Source organism: Lipotes vexillifer, unplaced genomic scaffold (genome assembly GCF_000442215.2).
Source record: "Lipotes vexillifer unplaced genomic scaffold, Lipotes_vexillifer_v1.1 scaffold1126, whole genome shotgun sequence".
NCBI classification, from domain to species: domain Eukaryota; kingdom Metazoa; phylum Chordata; class Mammalia; order Artiodactyla; family Lipotidae; genus Lipotes; species Lipotes vexillifer.
Genome location: NW_006781401.1, coordinates 236,158 through 262,472, shown reverse-complemented (window position 1 = coordinate 262,472; position 26,315 = coordinate 236,158). Strand labels below are relative to the sequence as shown.

The window sequence follows — 26,315 nt, the reverse complement described above, 5'->3', positions numbered from 1 at the left end:
GATTTTGTTGGATAGCAGCTTGTGAGTGATTGAGAGTAGAAATCGCAGTTTCAGGGCTTGGTGGCTTATGCAGAAGCACAGTTTATCGACACCTCCTCCTAAGTGTCAGCTGTGCTCCTTCTTGGGGCTGCCCAGGCCCCCGCGTCCTCTCCCCCATCAGGGTCTGTGTGAGGCGCACTCTGGGAGCACGTGCGTTCCTTCCCCGTGACACCTCTGTTCCGTGGAGCTCACGTTTGTACTTTCCTTTCCTCTTGTCATCCGAGGGCACGACGGCTTCTTCACACTGTGGTCATTTCAGAATGACGACGTTCAAAACTCAGGCAGGTCCCCTTGTGTCAGGAGTAAAGACCAAGCAGCTGGTGAATACACTGTTAATACCATGGCGATGGGCGTTAGATTTGTTCTTTGAAGCAGCAAGACCCTTTATTTAAAAAAATGCCACCGAACACATTATCCCAACATATGAAACCAGTGGAGGGGGCACGGTTCTGTTTGGGGTGGTTGGGGCATCTGGAGTTTCCCCGGCCTCTCTGGAGCATCGCCCCCCATCCCCCTGCCCAGAGACAAGCACAAGGTGAAGTCATCATTGTAAACACACAGGCAGCGCGAGAGGCACGCGTTGCCCCAGGCCTGGGTCCTGGGAGCATCCTGAGCATTTATATTGACTTCGTGATCCTCCACAGGGTACTCACTGTGACCATTCTGGCTCTCTGTCTTCCAAGTCCTGGGAATGCACAGGTAAGACTTTTACTTTGTTACTTATCAGGAAGTGTGTTGAAAACCAGGGCGAGGGTGTCCAGCCACGCATTGTGTTGTTTACCTAAACTGAGCTCTTCATTGTACAGAGATTAAAGCTGGGGCTCAGGGAAGTTGAGACTTGCCCCCCGTGACATAGTATGTAAGTGGCAGGGCTGGACCTCGGTGTCCTGGTTCCCCATCCAAGACTCTTATAATCATATCATGCTGCCTCATTTCTGTCCCTTTGGTGGGGCTGGGGGTCTTGACTTAGTGTAAGTGTTAAAAAGTCAAGCGTGTTCTAGTGTTTCTGGTGCCCCTTCGGTGCCTGCATGTGGCCCACGTGGGTGTGTGTGGCCGACATGCAGTTGTGAGGCATCTCAGCGCCCAACCCGTGAGGACCCTCCTCTGGCCCGGACCCCTGGGAGGAGTGTGTGTGGGGAGCTTGGGCTCCTGGGTGGCTGTGCAGAGAAGCCTGCACTATCCCTGACTTTACCAAGTGATGGTTGTGTCAGCCCTTGAGAAATGTGGACAGATCCCTCCTGAGGAGCTCAGGGCAGCCCCTCTGCATCTCTAGCTCAGAAATGAGAGAAGCCCCACCTCTGAGCAGGGCTGAGGGGCCATGTAGTCAAATGGAAATGCACATTCATTTGCATGAACATATAGAAGCCATTACAGAGTCACCAACACAGCCTCTCCAACAGCTCAACCGTTCAGAGCCCTGAAATGGAACCAACAAAAACCTCACTAAGTAGACTGATGGTCTCCCAGGAAATCTTAGAATTTCAATTCATATGTATTTTGATCACACCCTTTAAATGTTTTTTCCCTTCATATTAAGAATTTTGAAATATATTTCATTGGAGGTGGAAAGAATCTTGGGAAGAGTACCAAAGACTTTTAGACCTTGGAAGGACCTTGGCGTCCTCTGATCTAGCTCTGTGGTGACAGTTAACATCTAGATCCAGAGAGGGCGCAGCTTACAGTATAGTGTTTATTGCACTATAGACACTTCACATGCACTAACAATTTAGTCCTTACAACCACTCAGAAGTAAGTAGTAGCCTCTCCATTTTACAGATGAGGAAACTGAGGCATAGAAAAGTTATGCAGTGAATAGGGGCTAGAGTGAGAATTTGAAGCCAGGCAGTGGACTTGAACCCACACCTGCACTTAGTTGGTGAGCCAGGGCTGCAACTTGAGTCTCTTGGTTTCCTGAACTTTATGGCACCACCTCCTGGCTCATCCACTCCATTTCTTTGGCCCCAAGGCCCTAAGGTGCCTGAACCCACTCCCAGGAATGCAGGCTAAATCTGTCATCTCCACAAACCAGCGCATAGCTCAGGGAAGTTGAACCCCATAAACCGTAGGGAAGGCCAGGGAAGGGACCCCCACAGGCAAAACCACACTTCCTTGACTTATTCCTATAACATGTCAGCTCTAGGGGTGATTGTTGATCCCATGAGATTTTTCTAAATGCATGAAGTTGTAACTCAAGTTGTATGTGAAGCCTGCAGCCCTCAGGGACTTTTGAGACCTGGCGGTCTCTGGAAGCATCTCATCTTTGTGTAATTGTCTTCCTGAGGTTAAAATGGAAGAATTTCCCCAATTCTATTTTTCTTGGAAAACTGACTACATCACTGTGTAGATTTATTTTATACACAGACCTCATAATCAGGTCGAGGATTTCATAGGGGGCGAAGAATTCTTGCCGGGCGCTGAAAAGGGGTTAAATAGCACCCAAAGAAAGAGAGTGGTTGCCCTTAAAAGCAGTCCTATCCTCTCTCAGAAAGGGCTGAGCACAGGGCAAAGCCTCACTGGGCAGATCAGATGCGATTAGTATTTGCTCTTCATGACCAGAGCAGGGAGAAGTCCCCATAACCATCTGCTAAAAATGGGCATTCTGAAGCAATGATGCAGGGGCTTAAAAAGTAATGCTAAAGTGTAAAATGATTGTAAGAAAATACCCCAAAAAAGGGACAAATAGAGGTTATAACACAGATGTTGGTATTATAAATGCCTTGTTTCTTTACCCATTTTCCATACCTCCTGTGATGCAGTTAGAATACTTTTATAGTGAAAGAAAAAAAAAAAAGGTAAGTAAGCAGAATGACCTCTCCTGTTTCTCTCTCTCCCTTCCTGCAGCAACAATGCACTAACGGCTTTGACCTGGACCGCTCATCAGGACAGTGTTTAGGTAGGAGGCCACTGAAGATCCTTCTCTGGGTGGGGTGCAGGGACAGCCCAATCACAGGGCCATTTCTGTCTCAGCCGTCATTCAGTATTGTCAAATCTGTATCAGCCTTGCCCATGGAAGAAAACAGTGCCACGGGATGGTTGAAATCAACGACACCCTTCCATTGATCACCTTCTTTGTGCCTGGCACTGGGTAAGCCCTGCGACAGGGCAAAGATGAGGAAGAATTGATCCCCAGCCTCAAGGAGCTCTCCATCTGTATCAGTTTCCTAGGGCCGCCTTTACAAATTGCCACAAGCCTTAGTGGCTTAAACAACACAAATATATGATCTCACAGGTGCACAGGTCAAAAGCCCGATGGGAGTTCTACCAGGCTAACATTGAGGTGATGGCAGGGCGGTGTTCTTTTCTGGAGGCTTGAGGGAAGAATCCACTTTCTTGCTCATGCATATTGTTGGCAGAATTCAGTTTCTGTTTTTTAAAAATTGAGATGTAATTGACATACAACATGGTGTAAGTTTAAGGTGTGCAATGTGTTGACTTGATACACTTATATATTACAATGTGATGACCACCGTAGCTTAGCTCACATCACATAATTACCATTTCTTTTTTGTGGTGAGAACATTCAGGATTTACTCTCTTAGCATTTTTCAAGTATGCAATACAGTGTTGTTCATTATAATCACAATACTGTGCATTATTTCCTTCCAGTTAGAAGTTATCTTCTAACTGGAAGTTTGTACCCTTACATCTCCCCATTTCCCCCACCCCCCAGCCCCTGATAACCACCATTCTATTCTCTATTTCTATAAGTTTGGCTTTTGGGATTCCACACATAAGTGATATCGTGTAGCATTTGTCTTTCTCTATCTGCCTTATTTCATGTAGCATAATGCCCTCAAGGTCCTTCCATGTTGCTGCAAATGGCAGGTTTTCCTTCTTTCTCATGGCTGAGTAATATTCATATGATTATTATTATTATATTGTTCATATGATGATAATATTAATAATATCACATCTATCTATCTATCTATCTATCCATCCCAAATCTTTATCCACTGATGCACATTTAGGTTGTTTCCATATTTTGGCTGTTGTGAATAGTGCTTCAATCAACATGGCAGTACAGATATCTCTTCAAGATTCTGTTTTCATTTCCTTTGAATATATACCCAGCAGTGGAATTGCTGGATCATATGGTATTTCTAGGTTCAACTTTTGGAGGGACCTCCACACTGTCTTCCATAGTGGCTGCATGGATTTACATTCCCACAGAATTCAGTTTCTTGTGGTTGTAGGACTGAGGCCCCTGGTTCCTTGCTGGCTGTCGGCTGAAGGCCTTTCGCAGTTTCTAGAGGCCACCCTCTTCCTTGGCTCCTGGCCCCCTCCTCCATCTTCAAAGCCAGCAAGTTAAGTCCCTCACATGTTTCTGTTGTCTCATCTCTCTGACCAGTCCTTCTGCCTCTTCTTTTACTTTTAAGGATTTGTGTGATTTCGCTGGGCCCACTCAGATAATCCTAGATAATTCCCCCATCTCAAGCTCTTCTTTTTTTTTTTTAAGATTATTATTATTATTTTTAAGAGAACGCTTTTTTAAAAAAATTTATTTATATTTGGCTGTGTTGGGTCTTTGTTGCCGCCCACCAGCTTTCTCTAGTTGTGGCTACTCTTTGTTGCAGTGCACGGGCTTCTCACTGCTGTGGCTTCTTGTTGTGGAGCACGGGCTCTAGGCACGTGGGCTTCAGTAGTTGTGGCTCACGGGCTCTAGAGCACAGGCTCTGCAGTTGTGGCGCAAGGGCTTAGTTGCTCCATGGCAGGTGGGATCTTCCCGGACCAGGGCTCGAGCCCGTGTTCCCTGCATTGGCAGGTGGATTCTTAACCACTGTGCCACCAGGGATGTCCCCATCTCAAGGTCTTCTGATTAACAACTTTAATTCCATTCCTTCCATACCTAATTCCCCTTTGCAATGTAACCTAATGTAGCCACAGGTTCCAAGGAAGAGGACAGACATTTTGGGGCTGTTCTCCTAGTGCTCCATCTAGTGGGAGAGGTAGGTCTAGATGGAGTAAACTGTGCAGAGTAGAATAAAGTCACTGTCAAGATGAGGTAAAAGCAATCAGCCCTGCAGAAGTAGGGGAGAGAGTGATGCCTTATGTCTGAGGTCAATAAAGCAAGCCTTCACGGAGGTCACATTTGAATTGGGTATTGAAAGATGAATAGGATCCTGAGAAATAGCATCCCAGGTAGTAGGAACAGCATAAGCAAAGACCAGGGCATTGAAAAGACATTCAGAGTATAGACTAGTTTGTCGTGGATGGAGCATAGAGTATAGAAAAGGAATAAGGCTCTCCCCTCGGGGATATATTTACCTTTTTAATGATATTTGATTTAGGCCAAATCATTTGTAGTCTCTGAGCTTAGTTAGGGTTGAAAAGAATGATGGGTGGTGGGGAAAAAGCCTTGCCTTGGAAGCTGTAGGCTCTCACTTTGACTTAAGGTGAAGGGGGTTGAGAATGTGCCAAGGGATGCAGAGAGGGGCGGCAGCCGTCTTTTGTGGCCCACCAGTTTTAATGATGCTTCCAGGCTTACAGCTAGAAAATGGGACTCCACGCTTCCCTTTCCCGAGGCGGGAGTTGGCACAAGTCTCTCAGATGAGGTGGCTGGAGTGAGCGGTCAGGGTTCAGGCCTCCCTCTCCCAGCCTCCAGCCCCACATGGAGCAGACCCCAAGGCTGGTGGGAAGCCCCGGTGCGGGGGGTCAGGGCAGCTGCTCATGCTGGCGCCTCAGTTCAGGCCTCCCGTGTCCCTGGCCCCACAAGGCTGATTTTCTAGAGAACCTACCCCCCTGCCACTCCCACACCCCGCTCTAGACACAACAAGCAGAGCACCAGCCTGGCTGGAAACGGGCCCTGTTTGTTGGCACGGTGTGAGCCGAGTCTCAAGTAAGTCTCTGCTTTCCTAATAAGAAACTAGCTCTCGGCCAAGCTTTGTCTTTCTGGATGCAGCGGACTCTTTCTCCCCGCCCAGCTGTTATTTGGAGTAGAAGTGGGTACAGTTATTAGGTCCATCCCAGCGTTTCCCGAGTGTCGTATGGACACAAAAGAATACCTGAGATGTTTTCAGGTGCTACATCCACTTTATTTTAATAGTTATATATTTATTTTTACTTACCTTCTATTTTTGATCATTGATAGGGTTTTTTTCATTTGCTGTCGTGACGTAAGATGAAAAAAATATGTTTCCTTGGGTTTTCTTTTTCTTTCTTTTTTTTTATGGGGTCCATTTTTAAAGTCTTTATTGAATTTGTTACAATATTGCTTCTGTTTTATGTTTTGGTTTTTGGGCCCCAAGGCCTGTGGGATCTTAGCTCCCTGACCAGGGATGCAAACCCACACCCCCTGCATTGGAAGGCGATGTCTTAACCCCTGGACCGTCAGGGAAGTCCCAACTTGGGTTTTCAATGTGGGTTCATTTAAGAGAAAAGTATTAAGCATGTGACAGTACAGGTTTTGGTAGCTATGACCCACACATCATGATGATGGTATTTGATGGCTGATGTTTGGGTGACACTTGTCAGTTTGATTCAATTCAGCCAGTATTTGGGGAGTAGCTGCCAGGCACAGCCCTACATGTTTGGGAGCAGATGCTGGTAAAGAGTGTTTTGGGGTCCTTCAGGGCGTTCTTGGCACAGAGCTCGGCTGAAATTGGCACAAGGTGGCCAAGGGGCCACTAACGCCTGTCCTTTCTGTGGCCCTTGCAGATATTGATGAGTGCCGGACCATCCCCGAGGCCTGCCGAGGAGACATGATGTGTGTTAACCAAAACGGCGGGTATTTATGCATCCCCCGAACAAACCCAGTGTATCGAGGGCCCTACTCCAACCCCTACTCCAACCCCTACTCAGGTCCGTACCCAGCAGCTGCACCCCCGCTGTCAGCTCCAAACTACCCCACGATTTCGAGGCCTCTCATGTGTCGCCTTGGATACCAGATGGATGAAGGCAACCAGTGTGTAGGTGAGTAGCCCAGCGTCCTAGGCTTCCTCTCCATTGGTGAAGGCATCGTCCTAGTCTAGCAGGTCAACCCCAAATGGGAAGTCAGTTCCCATGCAATGAACCAGCGAAACAAACTACGTGGTACATGGTTCTTTCACTCTTAGTAGCCTGTGTCTCTGGGTACCCTCCCACCTAGGGAGTTTAGTTTGCTGTCTTATTGATAGTCCTCCAGAAAGCCAATTTGTTTTTTCTTTATTTTCATCTATCTGTCTATCATCTATGTATCTATCTATCGATCTATCTACCTATCTATCATCTATCTGTCATCTATCTATTTCTATCTGTCTATCTGTCTATCAATCATTCATCTATGTATCTGTCTATCTGCCTTTAGATCATATCTATCATCCATCTGTTTGAAGTCCAAGGTCATGTTTTCTCTCTTCGATAACAAATATGTCTGGTCAGATGCAGTAAGTGAATCCCAGAGAGAAGATCTAGAAAGGACCAGCTTTCTAGGGTCTTCAGCATTACTCACCCTCGAGTGGAACGTCTGCTCCTGAAACAAAAGAAGACTTGAGGGCCAAGGCCAACTGTTCTGTAAAGAATGTGGGGTCCTTGGGTGGGGACCAGGGTTCTTTTGACCAAAAGGAGCCTCGCTGATGGGAGCTCATAGCAAGAGTGGACCTTGGGGAGGAAGGAGACGCCATATGCCATGATGTCCCCAGGCTGTTGGCAAGTGGTGTGACAGGTGCCCTGGTATGCACTGGTGCTCTGTTGGCCAGTGTGGCCTTGGTGGAGGTTTACCTGGGATCCTCCCTTGTTGCTTCAGCTTCGGTTGGACCAAAACTTTGCAACTGTCTCCAGCTTTGGGAGACGGTCTAGAGTGATGATGGCTCCAAAGTTTTTTGATCATGCACCCCATCTGCAAAATCTTTCTGAGCCTGGACCCTTACTATATGCATGTTTATAAATTACATGCATATCCTGTTATTCTAATATGGTTGGAGGAGTGTAAAGTATATGTAAGAAATAGAAAAATTTAAAGGGTGTGGTCAAAATACATATGAATTGAAATTCTAAGATTTCCCTCCTATAGCCTGAAAGTTTGGGAGACCATCGGTCTACTTAGTGAGGTTTTTGTTGGTCCCGTTTCAGGGCTCTGAAGTGTTGAGCTGTAACCCACTGTTGGAGGCTGTGTTGGTGATTTTATAATGTCTTCTATATGTTCATGCAAATGAGTGCATTTCCATTTGACTACATGGAAATAATATGCAAACAAGTATCTTTCAGAGCTAAAAGGGAAAATTGGATACACCTTAACTAAACTTCTCTTTTCTTACTGGTCTCAAGGTGTGTGTGTGTGTGTGTGTGTGTGTGTGTGTATGTGTGGGGGGGGGGGGGGGTGGGCGGGGAGCTGGCCGATGGTCGCTTTGAATATAGATAAGTGTTCAAGGGAAGAGTAGACTGAATCAAGCCGTGGACTGAAGCCCTGGTGGGGAAGATAGTAACGTAATTCCTTAGAACCAGTAGAACAATAGGCTGCTGTAATTGGCAGGGACTTTTACAGTCTTTAACTGCAGCCTCTTCCTTTTATAAAAAAGGGAATGTGGACTCCACCAAGTTAGGTAATTATGGGAGTCCAGCTCTCCTGACAACCAGCTTACATTTTCCTAACTCGCCCATGTGACCTCTCTCGTTCGGTAGAAAAGAAATGATCCAGAAGCAAATTCAGAGAAAGAGAGGATGGGGGTGGGGTGATGCTCTTCCACAGCGTCCTGTGGGGCTGGATAAGCTGAGTGACCATGTGCACATCTTGAAGTGAGGAAGCGGGTGGAGTGACCCGCTGAGTCACTCCAGGGTTTTGGGAGGGGCTTCGGGTGGCTGTAGGGCTCCCTGATGTCTTGGGCAGTCCTGCAGGCCCCTTTTGGGGAACAGCCTGGAATGGCCACAGGGCTCTCTGAAGCACCCCCCTCCCTCCCACAGCCCTCTTTCCAGGATCCCAGTGCCCTCGAGAATAAGACGCAGCTGGGAACCCTGTTTATCTCCTGGTCCCTGTGACGTCATGCACTTTTACAGGCCCCCAACCTGTCACACGGGAGATGTGGAGTCTTCATAATGGCCCTTTTGTAAGGAGAATACGATCCAGGAACCCTAGGAGGACTGGCACCCGGCCCGTCCACTTCCAGAAAGTTCAGCCTTATGCATTCATAAGTCCCGGGTTCCTTCCAACCTCCCTTCACCCCACCCTGCCTTTTCTGGTTTACACAGGTCCTTCTGGGCATTATGAGAGGGGAAGTCATGGGGAGGGGGCCCCAGAAGGACAGGAACAGGGATGAGAGAGGTGGGCCTGGGAACAGGCCACAGGGAAGCAGGGCTCAGAGATGGGGGGAGAGGGGGGAGGAACGAAAGGAACCAAGAGGGGGATATTGTTGAAAGGAGAAGCAGGTGATTGGGGTTGTCACTGCCAGAGAAGGAGTGTCCCTGTTTCCCAGGATGTAGGTCTGACCCTGGGGAGGAAGCTGGAGTGAGCAGCTCCAGTGTGATGGGGAGAATTGGGAAACGCTTCTAAACCTTGGGTGTTCTGTGAGTGGAGGGCCACATCTCCAGGGGGCCTTCTCCTCTTCCTCCTCAATGTAGAAAATAATCAACTACAGTGACGATGGCAGCAGTAGGAATAAAACCAAACATGCAGTGCTGCGTGCCAGGATCTTTACCTGAATGAACATGTTGAATCCCCACCACAACCCCTGCGGTAGGACTGTTGTTGTTCCTGTTGGCCCTGAAGCACAGAGAGGTTAAGAATCTGTCCAAAGTCACACAGCAAATGAGGGCCGAGCCAGGATTCGAACCCATTCAGGCTCTGGATGAGGAAACTGAGGCTCAGCGAGGTAAAAGTTTGTTCAAGCCTCTCAAGAGTCAGTCCTGGAGCCATGATGAAAAACTAGGGCCTTCTCTTGCCTTGTATTTTTTGTAAATAAATTTTTGTTCTGTAAAACTTTGAACCTAGACAAAAGCAGAGAGATCATTATGAACAGTTGTCTACTTTTCACCCAGTTTGGTCATTCTCAACACAGACCCACTCTCATTTCTTCTTCTTTTTTTTTTTTTTTTTTGCGGTACCCTTTCCTCTCTTTTTCACGCCCCCCTCTTTTTTTTTTTTTTTTTTTTTTTTTTTTTTTGCGGTACGCTGGCCTCTCACTGTTGTGGCCTCTCCCGCTGTGGAGCACAGCTCCGGACGCGCAGGCCCAGCGGCCATGGCCCACGGGCCCAGCCGCTCCGCGGCATGTGGGATCTTCCCGGACCAGGGCACAAACCCGTGTCCCCTGCATCAGCAGGCGGACTCTCAACCACTGCGCCACCAGGGAAGCCCTCATTTCTTCTATACTCTGACCCAGTGGATCAGTTTAAAGCAAATCTCAGGCATCAAATCATTTTATCCTTAAATACTTCAGAATGTATCTCTAAGAGATAAAGCTTCTTTAAAAAATCATAGTCACAATACCATTATCAAACCTACAAAAATCAACAATAATTCCTTTTTATCATTAAATATCTGGGTGGGATTCAACTTTCCTTGGTCATTTCATAAATGTCCCCTTTCTATTGTTTTCTTTTAGAATCAGATCCAAACAAGGTCTACAGATTGCATTTGGTTGACAAATCTCTTAACTATCTCTTAATCTTCTTTGTCTCTCTTACCACGTATTTGTTGAAGAGGCTGAATCGTTTGTCCCGTAGAATTTCCTACATCTGGGATATTGCTGCTTGTCTTGTCGGGGTGGTATTTAACGTATTCCTTCAACCCCTCTGTTCTTCCGTAAACTGGTAATAGTTAAATCTAGAGACTTGATCCAGTTGAAGTTTCAGTTTGGGGGCCAACTGTTTCCTACGTAGTGCCCTTGCTGTTTTGTCCTTTCCATGCCCTGGTTTCTTCCCATAAACTGTAAGTAAGTCTGCCTTAAAAAAGCAAGTGGACACTTTTCACTGAGGCTTACTCTTTCTGGGTTTTGGACCCACTTTCAAGGCAGCAGTTTCCTGCCTTGTCCCCTGCCTCTGCAGGCTGGGCCGGGCCAGGCTCAGAGCCCGGGTCCCTTGAAGCCCTGAGCTTCCTTGTTGACCTCTTTGTTTGGTGTTCCACTTGGGAGGTGACTAGACCCTGCTCCTTCTGGAACAAAGTTTGGCCTCGGATTTGAGTCCACAAGCCCCAAGATGTAAATCTGGATCACTCAGGACCTTTGCAGGCAGAGTGATGCAGGCAGTAATCCAAGAATTACAGTTCAGGAACCAAGAAAGTTTTTGTCATCAAGAAAACTGGCATCTTGGCTTGGGGGTGCTCAGCACCAGGGCAACTTCCATGAGGGTGGTGGACTCATGGCTGGTTAGACTGTGTCCCCCAGATGCTGGCCCCTTGGGAGATCTGGTGGTCAGCATCTCAGAGGATGGAGAGCCAGATAGACATGGTTACTGGCACAGAGGAAAGGGCTGATGCAGGAAAGGCAGTATGCTGTGGAGTTAACAGTGTTGGTGCTGAAGACCCAGGGAGGGGTGAGCTGAGCGATTGGGCACCTGGGATTTGAACCCCCGTTAAGGAACCTTTCTATCATCATACTGCCTCTGAGAATAGGACCTTTGGCTAGGGTCCCTGAATGTTGATGCCACTTGTTTACGCGTATTTGTCCCGTTTGGGGCTCAACTCGTCACCACTCTGGGTGGACATTCTTCGTTCTGGCTTTGCTAATCAGCTTGGCTCAGTGTCAAATCTAGGGACTCCACCAATAACTGATGCTCGTGAAATGTTTCACAACTGAGAAAGCAGTCTTTTACTAGAGCCACCCTACCCCAGGGACTGAAGGAATTCCTCTGGTCATTTGTGAAGTTACAAGCAATATCTTTATACTCCCTCCTGGCCTGGGGTTTTCTCATTGATCAAAGCGCCTGAGCGGGCAGAGAGGAACACAAATGGATCCTTTTGGAAGATGAATGGCATTGGCCTGAGGCTTTCTCTTGAGTTATTTTTCCTGAAAGCCAGCCAATGTGTATTCAGTCACTGTTTATAGAGCACCTCTTTGGTGTCAGGCTCTGGCTTAGGCACTGAGGGGGCAGGGAGTCTGGGCACAGCCATGGGGCTGTCTTCAGAGCTTACAGTCAAGGAAGGGAGATTAGTCATGGAACAAGCAGCTGAACTACCAGGTGGCCTCTGATTGATTCCTGAGAAGTTCGAAGAGAAGGCAGAGATGGGAAGGCTGTGTGTGCTGGAGTGGAGAGGGCTGGAACTGGGAAGCCAGCCAGGCCTTGATTCTCACCTTGGTTTGGCCACTTCCTGGCTGTGAGACTGGAGCCTCAGTTTCCTCATCTGTAAAATGGGTACAACAGTGCCTACCTCACAGATAACATGTGAAAATATCTTGCCTGGTGTCTGCACGGAGTATCACGTGGTAAATGTTAATTGAGAAAGATCCTAGGGTCTTGAGATAACCTGTAGAGAGTCATCGAGTCTGAAAATGTATTGAGGGCCTAGTTCTTGAAAACTTTTAAAATGACCTAAAACCAAGCGTGGTACTCACCCACCTTGCAGACCTTGCTGGGCTTTGCCCAGTTCAGTGCTTAATGAGACTTCAGTCAGATGCTTCAAGATGCCTGCAAAGGCTACGTTTATTTAATTGTGGAACAAAACAATTAACTACCCGGCAGGTAAGACAAGGGCAAGAGTGCTTGTATGGGGCAGCCGCCTGCAGGCTTTTCTTCTTACTTTTTTAATACAGGTTTGAAACCAAGTCCTCTGGATGAGACCGGAAAGAGAGTACAGGAAGCAGAAACCACTCGGTTCTTTAGCTGCTAAAGGCATCGGGACCAGGCAGGCCTGGTGAGGAGGGGGACCCAGGATTAAGGTGGGACACAGTCAGGTTTGCTCAGTTGTCCTTGTGAACTGGGCCTCAGCAAGCCTGTTCACATGCGGCCCCCCCACTCAGGTTGTCCCATCTTGCTTCAGGTCTCTCCCGATCATTGGCTGGGACGGTGAGCAAGCAGCTCAGCCTCTCTGAACCTCAGTTTTTCCATCTGTAAATAGGGATGACAGCATTAACTATTAGTGTAGGATATTTGTGAGAATTCAATGAGATAGTGCATGTGCCTGGTCTAGTGTGGAGGCTGGCTCTCAGTAAGCGTTAATAACAGTTAGTTGTTACAGTGTTATTTTTACTGTGTCAGATCTCATCATTCCGTGATGAATTCTCCTACTCCAAACCCCTAGTTCTGTTATTGTTTATTCTTTCCTCTGGGAATTAGACTTAAGAATGCAAGGCTTTTAGAGGGTTGAGGGTTGAATTCTTGCCACTTTCAGTGTCAGGGATGGGAGTTACTTGTGCTTCCAAGGAGAATGCAGCAGAGAAGGGGCTCCAGGAGGTTGTTCAGAGCAGCTCTTCTCAGATGTGAACGTGCCCCTGAGTCACCTGGGGAAAGGCAGAATCTGACTCTGCAGGTCTGGTCTGGGGCCTGAGGTTCTGCCTTTTGCAGAAGCTCCTGGATGATGTGATCCTGCTGGTCCAGGAAGGCTCTTGTCCATCTGTCTACTCTTAGATAGGCCTGCATTTAAAGAAAGGTAGAAACTTTATTTTTTAAATGAAATTCCCACATTATATGAATCTGTTAGAAGAATGTATTACTTTTGTTTGAAAACAAAAACAAAAAATCCAAAAGAAATGTTTTTAAAGCCTAAATTGAAGCAGCATGCTGTAGTGGTAAAGACAGGACATCAGTAAGAGCTGCACTCTGATCCCAGAGCAGCTGTGTGCCATTAAGAAGGTCACTTGGCTTCTCTGGCCTAAGGTTTATTATCTGTAAAAAGAAGGGATTAGGGGTCTTAATATGGGGTCTGTTGATGGAATTTAGGGGCTCCGTTTTCATCTTTTTTCTCTACTAACTTCTAATGAAATTTAGTATTATTTTTCTTTATAGAGGCAGTAAGCCACAGGACTCTTAGCAATACCTGTGGCAGTATTAACAAGAGAAACACAGATATTTATACATCACATTACAGCTGTACCAGTTATTCTGACATAGTTTGAAGTTTTCGATGTATTTTGAAATATTATTTTGAAGTATTCTCACCGTTACTTCAAAATTGTAGGAGATATTAGACCTGCTGTCCAGTCTTGTCATTTCTAATTTCTGTCACTGATAAAGAATCGTGTATGTTACTATACATATTACACATTTGTTTAAAAAATATTTTGATAACTGTCTTTCAGTGTAATTGGGTTCTTTCATAATCCTGTGATTTTAATGTATGCAATTAAAAGCATTATTCTGAGAAAGGGTCCATGGCTTCATCGGTCTGCAAAATGCATTCCCTGGACCAGATGATTTCTTCAATTCCCAGTCCTTAGGAAAGATAATATTTGTGTCCAGACAGCCTGGGTTTTCTGTTAACTCACTCTCACCTGGATCACTCGTGATGTGGTCCTTCTCTACTCGTGTGTTTCAACCAGCCCACGCGCTTGGTGACATCTTCTGCTAGGACCATGTCAGTCCTCTATTTATGAGGAAGCCCGAACCACCCACAGTTGGAGCCATCCACAGGTACTGGCCCCGGCCTACGGTGAGGTCCAGGGCACTGGCCAGCCTCCGCGCTGGGTGGGAACCCACTGTGGGGCACGCCCGGCCCTGGGTGCCTTTGTGTGTGGAATAGGCACTTCCCCGCTGCCTAGTGTGGCAGTTTTCTCAATGAACCACAACTTTTTCTTGGCTCTCACCTTATGTTCCTTAGTCTGGTCGTGTTCCTTTTCAATATGTTCCATTCTGGGATTAGCCAGTTGTATGTGAAGAGCAAGTGTGGGGATTGCAAGAGGATGGAGAAGTGGGAACTTTGAGCAGCAGCACGATCCAGCTTTGCTTTGGATGGTTCCAGTGAAAGTGGGTGTTAGGGCCAGATCTTCAGAGAGCCCCTGCTGGAGGGCCATTGCAGCCCGTTCAGCCACGTGTGCTTGAAATTAGTGGGAGGTGCATGTGATGATGCTTCTCAAAGAGGAGCAGTGGTTCTGGATGTGTGGGCTCCTCCTTTGTCGTCCAGACTGGTTGTAGATTTCTTTACAAAGATCCTTTTGATGAAGGGGAGTGAGCACACCACTGGAAAACTTGACAGCAGAACTGCTCGCATAGGTTCTGCACCCGCCTTGGCAGCTTCTGCGGGAGCTCTGCATGGCTCTGCTCTGCATGTGTGCATGGCGTCTGTGGCTCCTGCCCCCACCCCAGCGTGATGCAAGAAACAGTGATTTGGGAACTCTCTGTGCTATTAGGAAAGGATTAAATGAAATAAAGAAGTACAAATACCATATGAAAGCAAAGTATTAGTGTTATGGAGAGTGTGTGCATGCGTACTGATTGAAAGCCATATGAAACTGATCAGTACGGTCAGTTTCAAAATCAGTATGAAACTGATTAAAACCATAAATTAGGAATCCTATTTAATGTTGCCAACAACAGCCTCAAGCAAATATCATCTGCAAGGCCCAAATTATAATATCTGCAGTTACCCAAAGAAAGGGGATCTTTGTTTTCTCAAAGGCCTGGAAGGAGTCGGTGACTAGGCCAGGGAGTGGTGGAAGGCAGTTGGATGCGTGGGGAGAGCATGGGCTCTCGATTCAGAGATGCTGGGGTTCGAACCCCACCCCCACACAGGTGCCTGACTCCGAGCGGTAAACCCTTTGAGTGGCCTATCTACCAGATGGGATGATAGTACTTGTTTTTAGCAAAGGATGTGCTGAGTGTCTGATAGTCCTGTCTGCAACCGCTAAGCAATTGCTGCTCTCACTCTCCCTAGCCCTTCCCGGAGGGACAGCAACTCTGTTGCGTCATATCTTACCAATCCCTGCCCAGCCACAGGGGCAGACAGGGGACAGGTGCTTGCTGGCAGCTTATCCCAGGTGGGGAGGTTTGAGGAGGGAGAGGGAAAGGGGAGGAATTCCCTGGCTGCCCAGTGGTTAGGACTCTGTGCTTCCACTGCAGGGGGCACGGGTTTGATCCCTGGTCAGGGAACTAAGATACCGCGTGCCAAGCAGTGTGGCCAAAAAAAAAAAAAGAAGGCGAGGGAAAGGCACCGCCTTTGGGTTTGCGACCACGTGCTGATTCTTCTCCCGGGCTCCACTCAGCCAGAGGGCCTGCCTTTGAGCTGTTCTCTGGGGCCCTCTAACCCCTGGGGGTGCCTAGGAGGCAGATGGGTACATTCATTCTCTTCCTTTGGCTGCCAGCCTCTCTGGACACGTGGACACACAGACAGACAGAAAGACAGACTCCAGGCCACGGTGGCTGGGCAGGCAGTGACTGGGAAGTGCTGATGGGCTGGTCTGACCCGTCATCAGAGAGACCCCTGAGTCAGATGACCCCCGAGCAGTCTGGCTGGTCTCCCACTTGGAGGCAGAAAGGCCGCGGCTTCCTGGCAGCCCCCAGGTGTGTGACAGAGGGCAGGCAGGTGCCCACGTGCTCTCACCAGGGCGTGGGTGTTGGGAGTTGGGACTGTGGCGGGAGGGTTCCTTGGACGCAGCCACTGTGCCAGCATCCACTGTTTATCCTCAGCATCTGGCAGCGTGAATTCTCAATAAGCTATTGACAACTAATGAATGAATGGGTGAAGGGATGAATGGAAGGAGAGTGTGGGCACCGTTCAACTCAGGCGAGTGGGGGTACCTTCACTCACTTCCATACTCGGTCTCTCATCACCCCTCAAAGCCCACCCCCCCGACTGGCCCGCACTGTGCTGGGTGCCGAGGGAGGACCAAGATGACCAAGCGTGTCTCTGTTCCTTGAACGCCAGGGCCGCGGTTACTGTGTGTGCCCCCGCACCCGGCATGCTTCCTTGGACCACCGGCACTTAGTGGGTGTTGAACTGAATTGAATTTACACTGTAGCTGAGGGGCTGATGGGAAAAGATGCTTGTGAACAACCATCTGTTCAGACTGATTTACAAAGAGACCTACCTCCACCATCCTTTCCGCTTTGGGCTGTGCCACAGGGGAAATCTGTGGAAGGCTGTGTTCTTTCCACCTTGGACCTGGGACTTTGTTTCTCTGCCATGGGAGGGATTGGCTCTCAGGGATCCGCCTCCAGCCAGGGTCAGCTCCTCGCAAAACTCCAAGGGGCTCCATTCAATTGTATGACATGCTGTTGGCATCCCCTGGAGCCCAGCAACCAGCAGGAGGCTCCTGTTTGTCTTGGAAACAGAGGTGCATGCTTGGGGAAGGGTCCCCGGGCCATCTCCTTGGGCGCTGGCAGGGAAAGGACATTCACAGGATTCCTTCCCTCCAGAGGGACTCAGACATCAGACTGGATGTTAAGGACTGACCTCCCATTCCCCTCGGCTTGTCGGAGCCGGGCCAGAGGGGAGATGGGGACAGCCAGCCCTGGGCCCTGCCCCAGGCAGCCAACATCCACAGGCTCCAGGGGACGCGGGCGTGTCAGGGCTGGGAGACGATGAGGCGTGGGGGACTTGTCAGTGTGAACTGACTTTCCTTCAAGCTAAAACATTTGCAGAAACCCAGCCAGAGTTGATTTATGAGCCCCACATATTTCACAGGTCTTAACGCATCCCCCAGGAATCAATGAGGTCAGACAGAACAGACTTTGCATCCGGAATCAGTATGAAATTGGCATCTTCAACAGTTCCCATGGGAAGCAAGGGATAATAATTTAAGGGAGATTATATTAAATATTGCAAAGACACAAAAAACCTGGACTCTGCTTCATTCCCGTTGGGGAGAAAGACAAGTCATCTGTTTTCTGCATCTGAGCTGGATGAGGGGTGGCCATTTCTGCTGAAGCCACTGTGACCAAAATGAAGCATGATGGGAGGGGGGCGCTAGGGCGGGCAATGAACTCAGAGCCAACTTAGCAGTGACCACAGTATCCTGTACTGTGTCCTCTGCTGCATGCTCTGTAACTGTGATAAATAGGCATTTGTGATTATTTATTTAATGTCTCTCTGTCCAGCAGGAACTTTCTGTCTTGTTCACTGTTGTATTTTTAGCACCTGATAAATATTTGTTGAACAAACAGAAAAGCGACATGCGGTGGATTGTATGTAGTGTTCAAATGAGTGAGAGAAACTGATTACATCTCAGGTACAGTTGTCCACATAGATTAATTTATTATCATTAATGGACTTCATTCGTTTGTCATTTCCATGCTGGGGTCTGTGCTGTGCACACAAAGATAAATCAGGCATCATCACTACCTTCGGGAATTCACACTCTTGCCAGGAGTTGAGGTAGGTTGGTAGGATGTAGGGAACCCAACACATACATAGTTATAGGTAATGGGACAGCAGCCAAAGCAGGTACGAGGCTCTCTGTTGGCCCTGGCTGGAGTGATCACAGAATCCTTCCATAAGGACAGGTGTTACACATCTGTGCATCCATTTGATTATACACATATTCACTGAGCACGTCTCTGTGTCAGGCACTGCCAAGTGCTGGGAGGGGATCTAAAGATGAATAAGAGTTGGTCCCTGCCTTCACGATCTCACAGCTGAGCAGATGTGAGTGGGAGCTGGGGAAGGCTGGGTGCCCATAACTCATCAGTGTCTTTACATGAGCCAGAGTGTGAGGGGTGGTGAGAGCAGTATGGCTGGGTGCTGTAGGGGTGCCCGCAAGGGATAGGGATTCTGCTCTGGCAATGGATATGATGGCCTCTAAGTCGATGTCTGGAGGCTTGTGTAGAATTTTCATGTGGGAGATGGTGAAGGGCTTTCTGGGTTGAGGGAACAGCCTGGGCAAAGACATGGAGGCCAGAAGCTTCACGGCACATTGAGGACTACTGGTGAGGACCAGCCTTGGTCGTGAGCCCATTGGTCACCCGCCCATTTACGACAGCCAGTGCACGGCTGCAGCATGGACATGGGCTGGGGTCAGGGCAGCTGTAGAGTGAGAGATGAGGCTAAGGAACTTGGCAGGAACTTGGCATGGCCTTGAACGCCATGCCAATCTCTTGGGCTCTGTTCTGTAAAAACACTGGTTTTTAAGTGGCGTCTTGACATCTGTTTGAAGAAGATTCCTGGTTTAGGAGCCCAGGAATTAAATCACGACGGGGGTCCTGATTTAATCTCATCACTGCAACAAACTCAGTGGGGGGTCGTGGCTCCTTTTCCCTCTCTTTCGGGGCTCCATTTCCCCATCTATACAAGAGGGGCCGCACCACAGTCTCCAAGGCTCCCTCCAGCCCTGACCACTCAGGATGTGGACATGCTTGTGACTACTAGGTGAGGGTACCTTCCGGAGGCAGGTAGACTCTAGAGATAGTATCTTTTCACTGGAGGCAGTGATTTTGCAGTGTCTAAACAAATGATTGGACCACCTCTAAGGATATCGCTTCCATGCGTCCTGGTTGGAGCCTTCTTTTAAGCTTGAGGCAGAGATGAGCCCTTTTTTGAGTCCCTCTAGGAAAGGGGCATCAGCGGATGATGATGAAATTAGCTCTGACTGTGATGATAGCACATGGCCTGGTCCTGTAAGAAATCTGGCGTTGCCTTTATAACACCTGGGGAGAATTTGCAAGCAGCCGGAGCAAAACACAAATTCCTTGCGAAGCCAAGAATCTTCTTAGATTGACCAATGGGCTAAGAATGTAAGAGTTCCACAATCAGACCTTTCTGGGAAATCCCGCACCTCAGACCTTCTAAACAGACCCTTTTTTTTTTTTTTTTTTTTTTTTTTCTTGCGTTATGCGGGCCTCTCACTGTTGTGGCCTCTCCCATTTGCGGAGCACAGGCTCCGGACGCGCAGGCTCAGCGGCCACGGCTCACGGGCCCAGCCGCTCCGCGGCATGTGGGATCTTCCCGAAACGGGGCACGAACCCGCGTCTCCTGCATCGGCAGGCGGACTCTCAAGCACTGCGCCACCAGGGAAGCCCCTAAACAGACCCTTTTTAAAGGATCGTCTCAATCTCATTTAGCTCTAGAGAGCAGGAGCTGGCCCAGGACCAGGTGGTGCTGGCCTGTGGTCTGATGGCTACTCACTGTGGGAAGCTGGATCCTATAGTTACATCCTTAAGGGACTCCCTTAATTATAATAATTCCCACTTGAACACTGCCTCTTGCTTTTCCAAATGCTTTTGCATCCACTGAATTCTCAGACAGCCCAGTAGGCAGGCTTAGGATCATTTTCCCCATTTTAGAGAATACTTGGAAGGGCTCTGTGACTGTCCCAATATCCCACAGTTTATCCGTGGGAGAGGTCAACCAGAGTGTAGACTTGCTGACTTTCAGACCCTCCTCCTCCCGTAAGATGGGCCAGATGCTCTTTACTGATCACGGGCTACACTGGCCTCCTTTGTCTTCTCAAACAGAGCATCCCTACCCCAGGGCCTTTGCACTTTCAAGTCCCTCTGTTTGGAACTCTCTCTGGTTCATTCTCCTCTTTCAGGCTTCACCTCAGTAGATGATACCTTCTTAAAGAGCCTGTCCCTGACCAACCTGTCCAAAGTCACCCTGCAATCATTCTCCGTCACAGCTCGTATCATTATTACTTGTCCCGAACCTGAGAGTGTGTAAAATCATCTGGAGGGCTTCAAACACAGATTGCTGGCTCCCGCCCGCAGAATTTCTGATTCAGTAGGTCTGGGGTGAGGCCTGGGCTTTCAAGTGATGCTAATCCTTCTGGTCTGGGACCTTACTTTGAGAACCACTGATTGATGACTATCTTTGTTTTTTTGTTTTTTTGTGTGGTACGCAGGCCTCTCACTGTTGTGGCCTCTCCCGTTGCGGAGCACAGGCTCCGGACGCGCAGGCTCAGCGGCCACGGCTCACGGGCGCAGCCGCTCCGCGGCATGTGGGATCTTCCGGGACCGGGGCACGAACCCGCGTCCCCTGCATCGGCAGGCGGACGCTCAACCACTGCACCACCAGGGAAGCCCGATGACTATCTTTTAATTAAATAGTTTTATTGAGGCATAATTGACATGTAACATTATATTAGTTTCAGGTGTACAGTATAATGATTCAATGTATATATCGTATCCCCACAATAAGTCTAGTTAACATCCATCACCATACGTAGTTAAAAAAATTTTTTTTCTTGTGATGAGAACTTTTAAGATCTACTCTCAACAACCTTCAAACATGAAATACAGTATTATTAACTATAGTCACCATGAGGTATGTTACATCCCTATGACTTATTTATTTTATAACTGGGTATTTGTACCTTTTGACTCACTTCACCCATTTTGTCCACCCCTACCCCCTACCTCTGGCAACCACCGATCTGTTCTCTGTATCTATGAGCTTTTTTCCCCTTAAGATTCCACATATAAGTGAGGTCTGAGGAACTGGTCTTTCTCTGACATTTCACTTAGCATAATGCCCTCAAGGTCCATCCATGTTATAGCAAATAGAAAGATTCCCCCCCTTTTTTAAAAAATTTATTTGTTTTATTTATTTTTTTTGGCTGTGTTGGGTCCTCGTTGCTGGGCACAGGCTTTCTTTTAGTTGCGGCGAGCGGGGGCTACTCTTCATTGCAGTGTGCAGGCTTCTCATTGCGGTGGCTTCTCTTGTTGCGGAGCATGGGCTTTAGGCACGGGGGCTTCAGTAATTGTGGCACGTGGGCTCAGTAGTCGTGGCTCACGGGTCTAGAGCGCAGGCTTAGTAGTTGTGGCGCACGGACTTAGTTGCTCCGTGGAATGTGGGATTTTCCTGAACCAGGGCTCGAACCCGTGTCCCCTGCACTGGCAGGTGGATTCTTAACCACTGCGCCACTGGGGAAGCCCAAGATTTCCCTTTTTTATGGCTGAATAATATCCTATATTATGTATATACCACCTCTTCTTTATCCATTCATCCACAGATGGACATGTGGGTTGTTTCCATATCTTGGATGTACTTATTTGTTTATTGTCTATTCCATCTCTTATCTTGTTTCTGCTGTATCCCTAGTGCCTGGTCCATCATTTGTATTTGTCAAATGAGTATTGACTGAAGACTCAGTCGGACTCCTTGCTTTATAATCATCCCACACCTAAGAAGGAAGGTCAAACATTGACAGAAACCCTGGGAGTTATTTGGTCTGATCTCTTCTCCCCATTACCTTTTTCTTTAACTTTTTTCACACTCAAGTTTTTTCTAAGGGTCATTATTATTATTTTTTTTTATTGAAGTCTAGTTGATGTGCAAAATTATATGTTACAGGCATACAACACAGTGATTCACAACTTTAAAGGTTTACTCCATTTATAATTATTATAAAATATTGGCTATATTCCCTGTGTTGTACAATATATTTTTATAGTTTATTTTATACATAATAGTTTGTACCTCTTGATCCCCTATCCCTATCTTGCCCTCGCCCTTCCCTCTCCCCACTGGTAACCACTAGTTTGCTCTTTATCTCTGTGCGTCTGTTTCTGTTTTTGTTATGTTCACTAGTTTGTTGTTCTAAGGGTCATTATTAAATTTATGTATAGATTTCATGGACGATTTTTATAAAATCCCAATGAACTGCGCTGTCTGGGTTCAAGGAGGGTTGTCCAAAATCCAACCAAGCCATAGGGCATCTGGCCAAGTGTGGCTCCCTGAGTCTGCCATGTCTCTGTGCTGTACTTAAACCTTGATACTCACCTCACCTGTCAGCAGGTGGGGAAGAGCCCACACATCCTCACTCTTGCCCCTTTGACAAATTACAGGCGAGCTAGCTGCGATTGGGGTGGGAGGGAGAATACAGGTTGGGACTGTGACTCAGGGTTTACCCTTTGTGATGAGCAGATTGGCACTAAGGGAAGAAACCTTGACCTTGGGCTTGTCAGCACTTTGTTCAAACAAACTGCAACCCAGCCCAGATGCCACAGCTGTAAACCTCTTGGGAACTTTCTGGGTAAACGAATTAGAATTTTATGACTGGCTTGCGTAGAACACTTCTCCTAACTCCCAGAGTGGTACTTTCAGAACCTCAAGTGTCTGACGCCTCTCCTACCCTGAGGTTTCAAAAGAACAAAGTTGAGATTTTGCCAGACTGGAATTGGGTTTTTTTTTTTTTTCCACTAGTGCATTTTATTTTATTTTACTTTTAACATTTTTATTGGAGTATAATTGCTTTACAATGGTGTATTAGTTTCTGCTGTATAACAAAGTGAATCAGTTATACATATACATATGTCCCCATATCTCCTCCCTCTTGTGTCTCCCTCCCTCCCCCCCTCCCTATCCCACCCCTCTAGGAGGTCACAAAGCACCGAGCTGATCTCCCTGTGCTATGTGGCTGCTTCCCACTAGCTATCTATTTTACATTTGGAACTGGGTTTTAAATGTAAAATTTGATCTTCCCTGTCTAAGGGGAGTTGAAGATGAGGTCTGAGGTGTTTATGGATCCTCCCAAGGTAGCACTGTGGCTGGGGGAGTGCTGAGGGTGGGCTAGGGCCAAACTGGCCCACACTTCGTCCTTTAGTTGGGGGCAGGGCTCCTTTGAGGACCCAAGGGAAATGGAGTTTGTGTGTGTGTGTGTGTGTGTGGTGTGTGTGTGTGTGTGTGTGTGTGTATCCGCGGGATGGGCGGTTGCCAACTCTTTTGGAGACCACCACATGGCTGCCCTGGAATAAGTATTGTGGGGACAACTAACTCTGCCCAAGAGAGTCAAGGAAGTCTACCCAGAGATGGGACGGTCATAGCTGAGTGGGGAATCTGGAGACCAGGGATGGGAAATAATTTGTGCAAAGTCACCTTGCCTGTCATTTGCAGAGCTGGGATAAAGCCCAAAGTCGCAGGATTCCTAATCCCAGGAAACTGTGTTGTGCTGTGGAAAGAGACTGGATTTGGAAGCTGAGTGACCTTGAACAGGTCCCTTCTTCGCCGTGGGCCTCACAGAGGAGCGTGATCTGTAGGATTAGTTAGGTGCACTCACTCACTGTGGAGATAACAAATGAACAACACAGGATCTCAGGTAGACAATTGCGGGAGCTCTGATTCTGGTGCCCGTGTTAACTTTTATATTCTAAGCAGTTTGGTCAGGCTAGTGTTTGTCAGGGTAAGGTGAGTCAGGGCATTAAATTGAACTGTCTTTCTAAAGTAGGCTCATTGCATCGGCCTCAGTTCCTTTCACTAGAGTTTGGTTTCACAAGAATTCTGCCCCAACACAGCTGCATGGGCAGGCCAAGCCAAATCTGCTTTGTAAGTCATACAGCTCTGTTCTTTCCACGTTCAAGCTCCATAAAGAGTTGTAAATGGAACAAATTTGGCTGTTAGCATGATCTCCCTCTGAAGATGAAAAAAAAATTAAAAGGAGACAGGAGACCCTGGTACTTCAGAAGTGGACAAATCACAGAAGGGTTAATAAAATAGAAAGCGATTAAGACAGTAGGAGATAGTGTGACTTGGTTTTAGCTCTCATGAGGAGGACAGGCTTGCCAGGATCGCGTTCCAGGGAAGCCTACTGACCATGAGGAAGAATGTGTGTGGTTCCAGAGTTGAGCCCAGTGAACCACAGCCACGCTAAGAACCCTGAGACCAGGTGTGGGAGGGAGGAGGGCAAGCCGGTCACGTCCCTCTGGGAGGCTGGGGACAGTCTCCAGGGTGGGAGGTGTTCAGGGCCAGGACGAAGCACACAGAAAGTCCGAGTGTACTCGGGTTGCCATAACAAGTACCACAGACTAGGGGGCTAGGACAACAGACATCTATTTTCTCACAGTTCCAAAGGCTGGAAGTCCAAGATCAAGGTGTAGGCAGAGTTGGATCCTGCTGAGGGCCTCAAGGGAGGGGTCTGTTCTAGGCTTCTCTCCTTGGCTTATAAAGAGTCATCTTCACATCGTCTTCCTTCTAGGTGTATCTCTGTGTCCAAAGTCCCCCATCTTAGGAGGATGCCAGTCACATTGGGTTAAGATCCACCCTAATGACTGCAGTTTAACGTAATCACAAAGACCCTATCTTCAAAGACAGTCACATTCTGAGGTGCTGGGGGTTAAAGCTTCAACATCTGAATTTTAAGGGACACAATTCAGCCCAAAACACAGGACACAGTCCCTTTTCCTCCGGGAGGGGGACCCATGTGACATCAGAAGCCACTGGGAATGCCATTTTTTGCTCTTATCCTTAATGACCCAGGCCTTAGGTGATTTCCCCTAGGAAGCCTTCTTAGATCTTTACCACCCTGTCCAAGCCATTGGACTGCCTCCCCACCTCCCCTTGAGTTCTCCAAACACTTAGCTCGTACCTCTGTTAGGGCATTTATCATCATCTACCTTAGACTTAATTAGAAATGTGTCTATGCTCCTGACTTATTGAAGCCGCATGTCTTAGGCATCTTTGTGTCTCTCTCATATCCCCTGCCTCCTGTCTTGCATATAGAGCAGGTTTGATAATATTTGTTGGCTTGTTGATGGGCCGGCTGTCCAAGAAAGTTGGGTAATAAGTGCTGGATAAACAGGAACATGCAGCTATTAATAAAACAGCAACAGCAACGTGCCTTTCCTTAGAGTCTTTGCACTCGCAGACAAAGTCGAGCTCCTGGATTTATAAAGAAAAGAAGCTCCTTCCACCCTTCTAACCTTGTTTGACCTAAAGGGTCAACGGAAGAATCTGCCAACTGGGTGCTCAGCGTTCTTAAACCCCCAGAGTTCAAAGAGAATGACTCCTCTGGCCGGTCTTGAAGAAACTCTTCAATCATATCTTGAATAATGGCATTCTTTTGGCCCGGCTCTATGGATACTCCGCCTCCCACCCCCAGTCCAGTGACCTTCTGTCCCCTTGTTTCTTGGCTGAACGTCTGGGTCTGCTGTAGAGAGCAGAAGCATTTTCATCAGAGCGAGGGTCCTTCCCACGAATCCAGAGCCACACAGCCCAGAAAGCCTGACTGTGTGGAAACAGCTGGGTTTTGGCAGGGTGATTTTGAAGAACAATGCTAATAATTGAAAATCACTTTGTTTCAGAATGGTGTATGGAGGATGAAGAATGTACTGTTAGATAAGGCAGGTCACCCATCTTGTTAAGAGAAGACTCATTTGAGGATTTTCTCTGAAATCCCTACCTTTACTTTCCCTCACCTCCTACCTTTACTTTCTTCTAGTAAAGCTTCCCACCTGGTCCCTGGGAGGTAGGTGTGCCTGGGAATTGGTCCCTTCAGCTCTTGGGATGGTTGGCAAGAGCTTGGGATGCTTGAGCCCTTGGGCCAGTTGCCTTTGCTTTCTCCATTGTGCCTTACACACTTCTAGAATTTTCTGTGTGTGCCCCCAAATGGAAAAGGTTGGGGAGGACTGCTTTAGACTGATATATTCTGCAGAGATTTCTAGGATCACAGAGCAGGTTTCTCAATATTTACCTTTTAAAATGAAACACATTCACTTATTACTCTTGGTGCTCTGGCTTTGGACAAAATGAATGCCAATATTAGGACTCTGTGGTTCAGTAAAGTTGTAGGGAA

General features: G+C 47.7%; 1 protein-coding gene across 1 annotated transcript in view; it reads left to right on the top strand.

Annotated features, from left to right (window-relative positions):
* FBLN5 (fibulin 5) overlaps positions 1 to 26,315 on the top strand; it is an 85,618-nt gene that overhangs the window by 3,389 nt on the left and 55,914 nt on the right. The window contains exons 2-4 of the mRNA XM_007454705.1: positions 684 to 738; positions 2,881 to 2,932; positions 6,694 to 6,948. Of these exons, the coding sequence (XP_007454767.1) occupies positions 684 to 738; positions 2,881 to 2,932; positions 6,694 to 6,948 (362 nt within the window). The remainder of the gene's footprint in view (positions 1 to 683; positions 739 to 2,880; positions 2,933 to 6,693; positions 6,949 to 26,315) is intronic.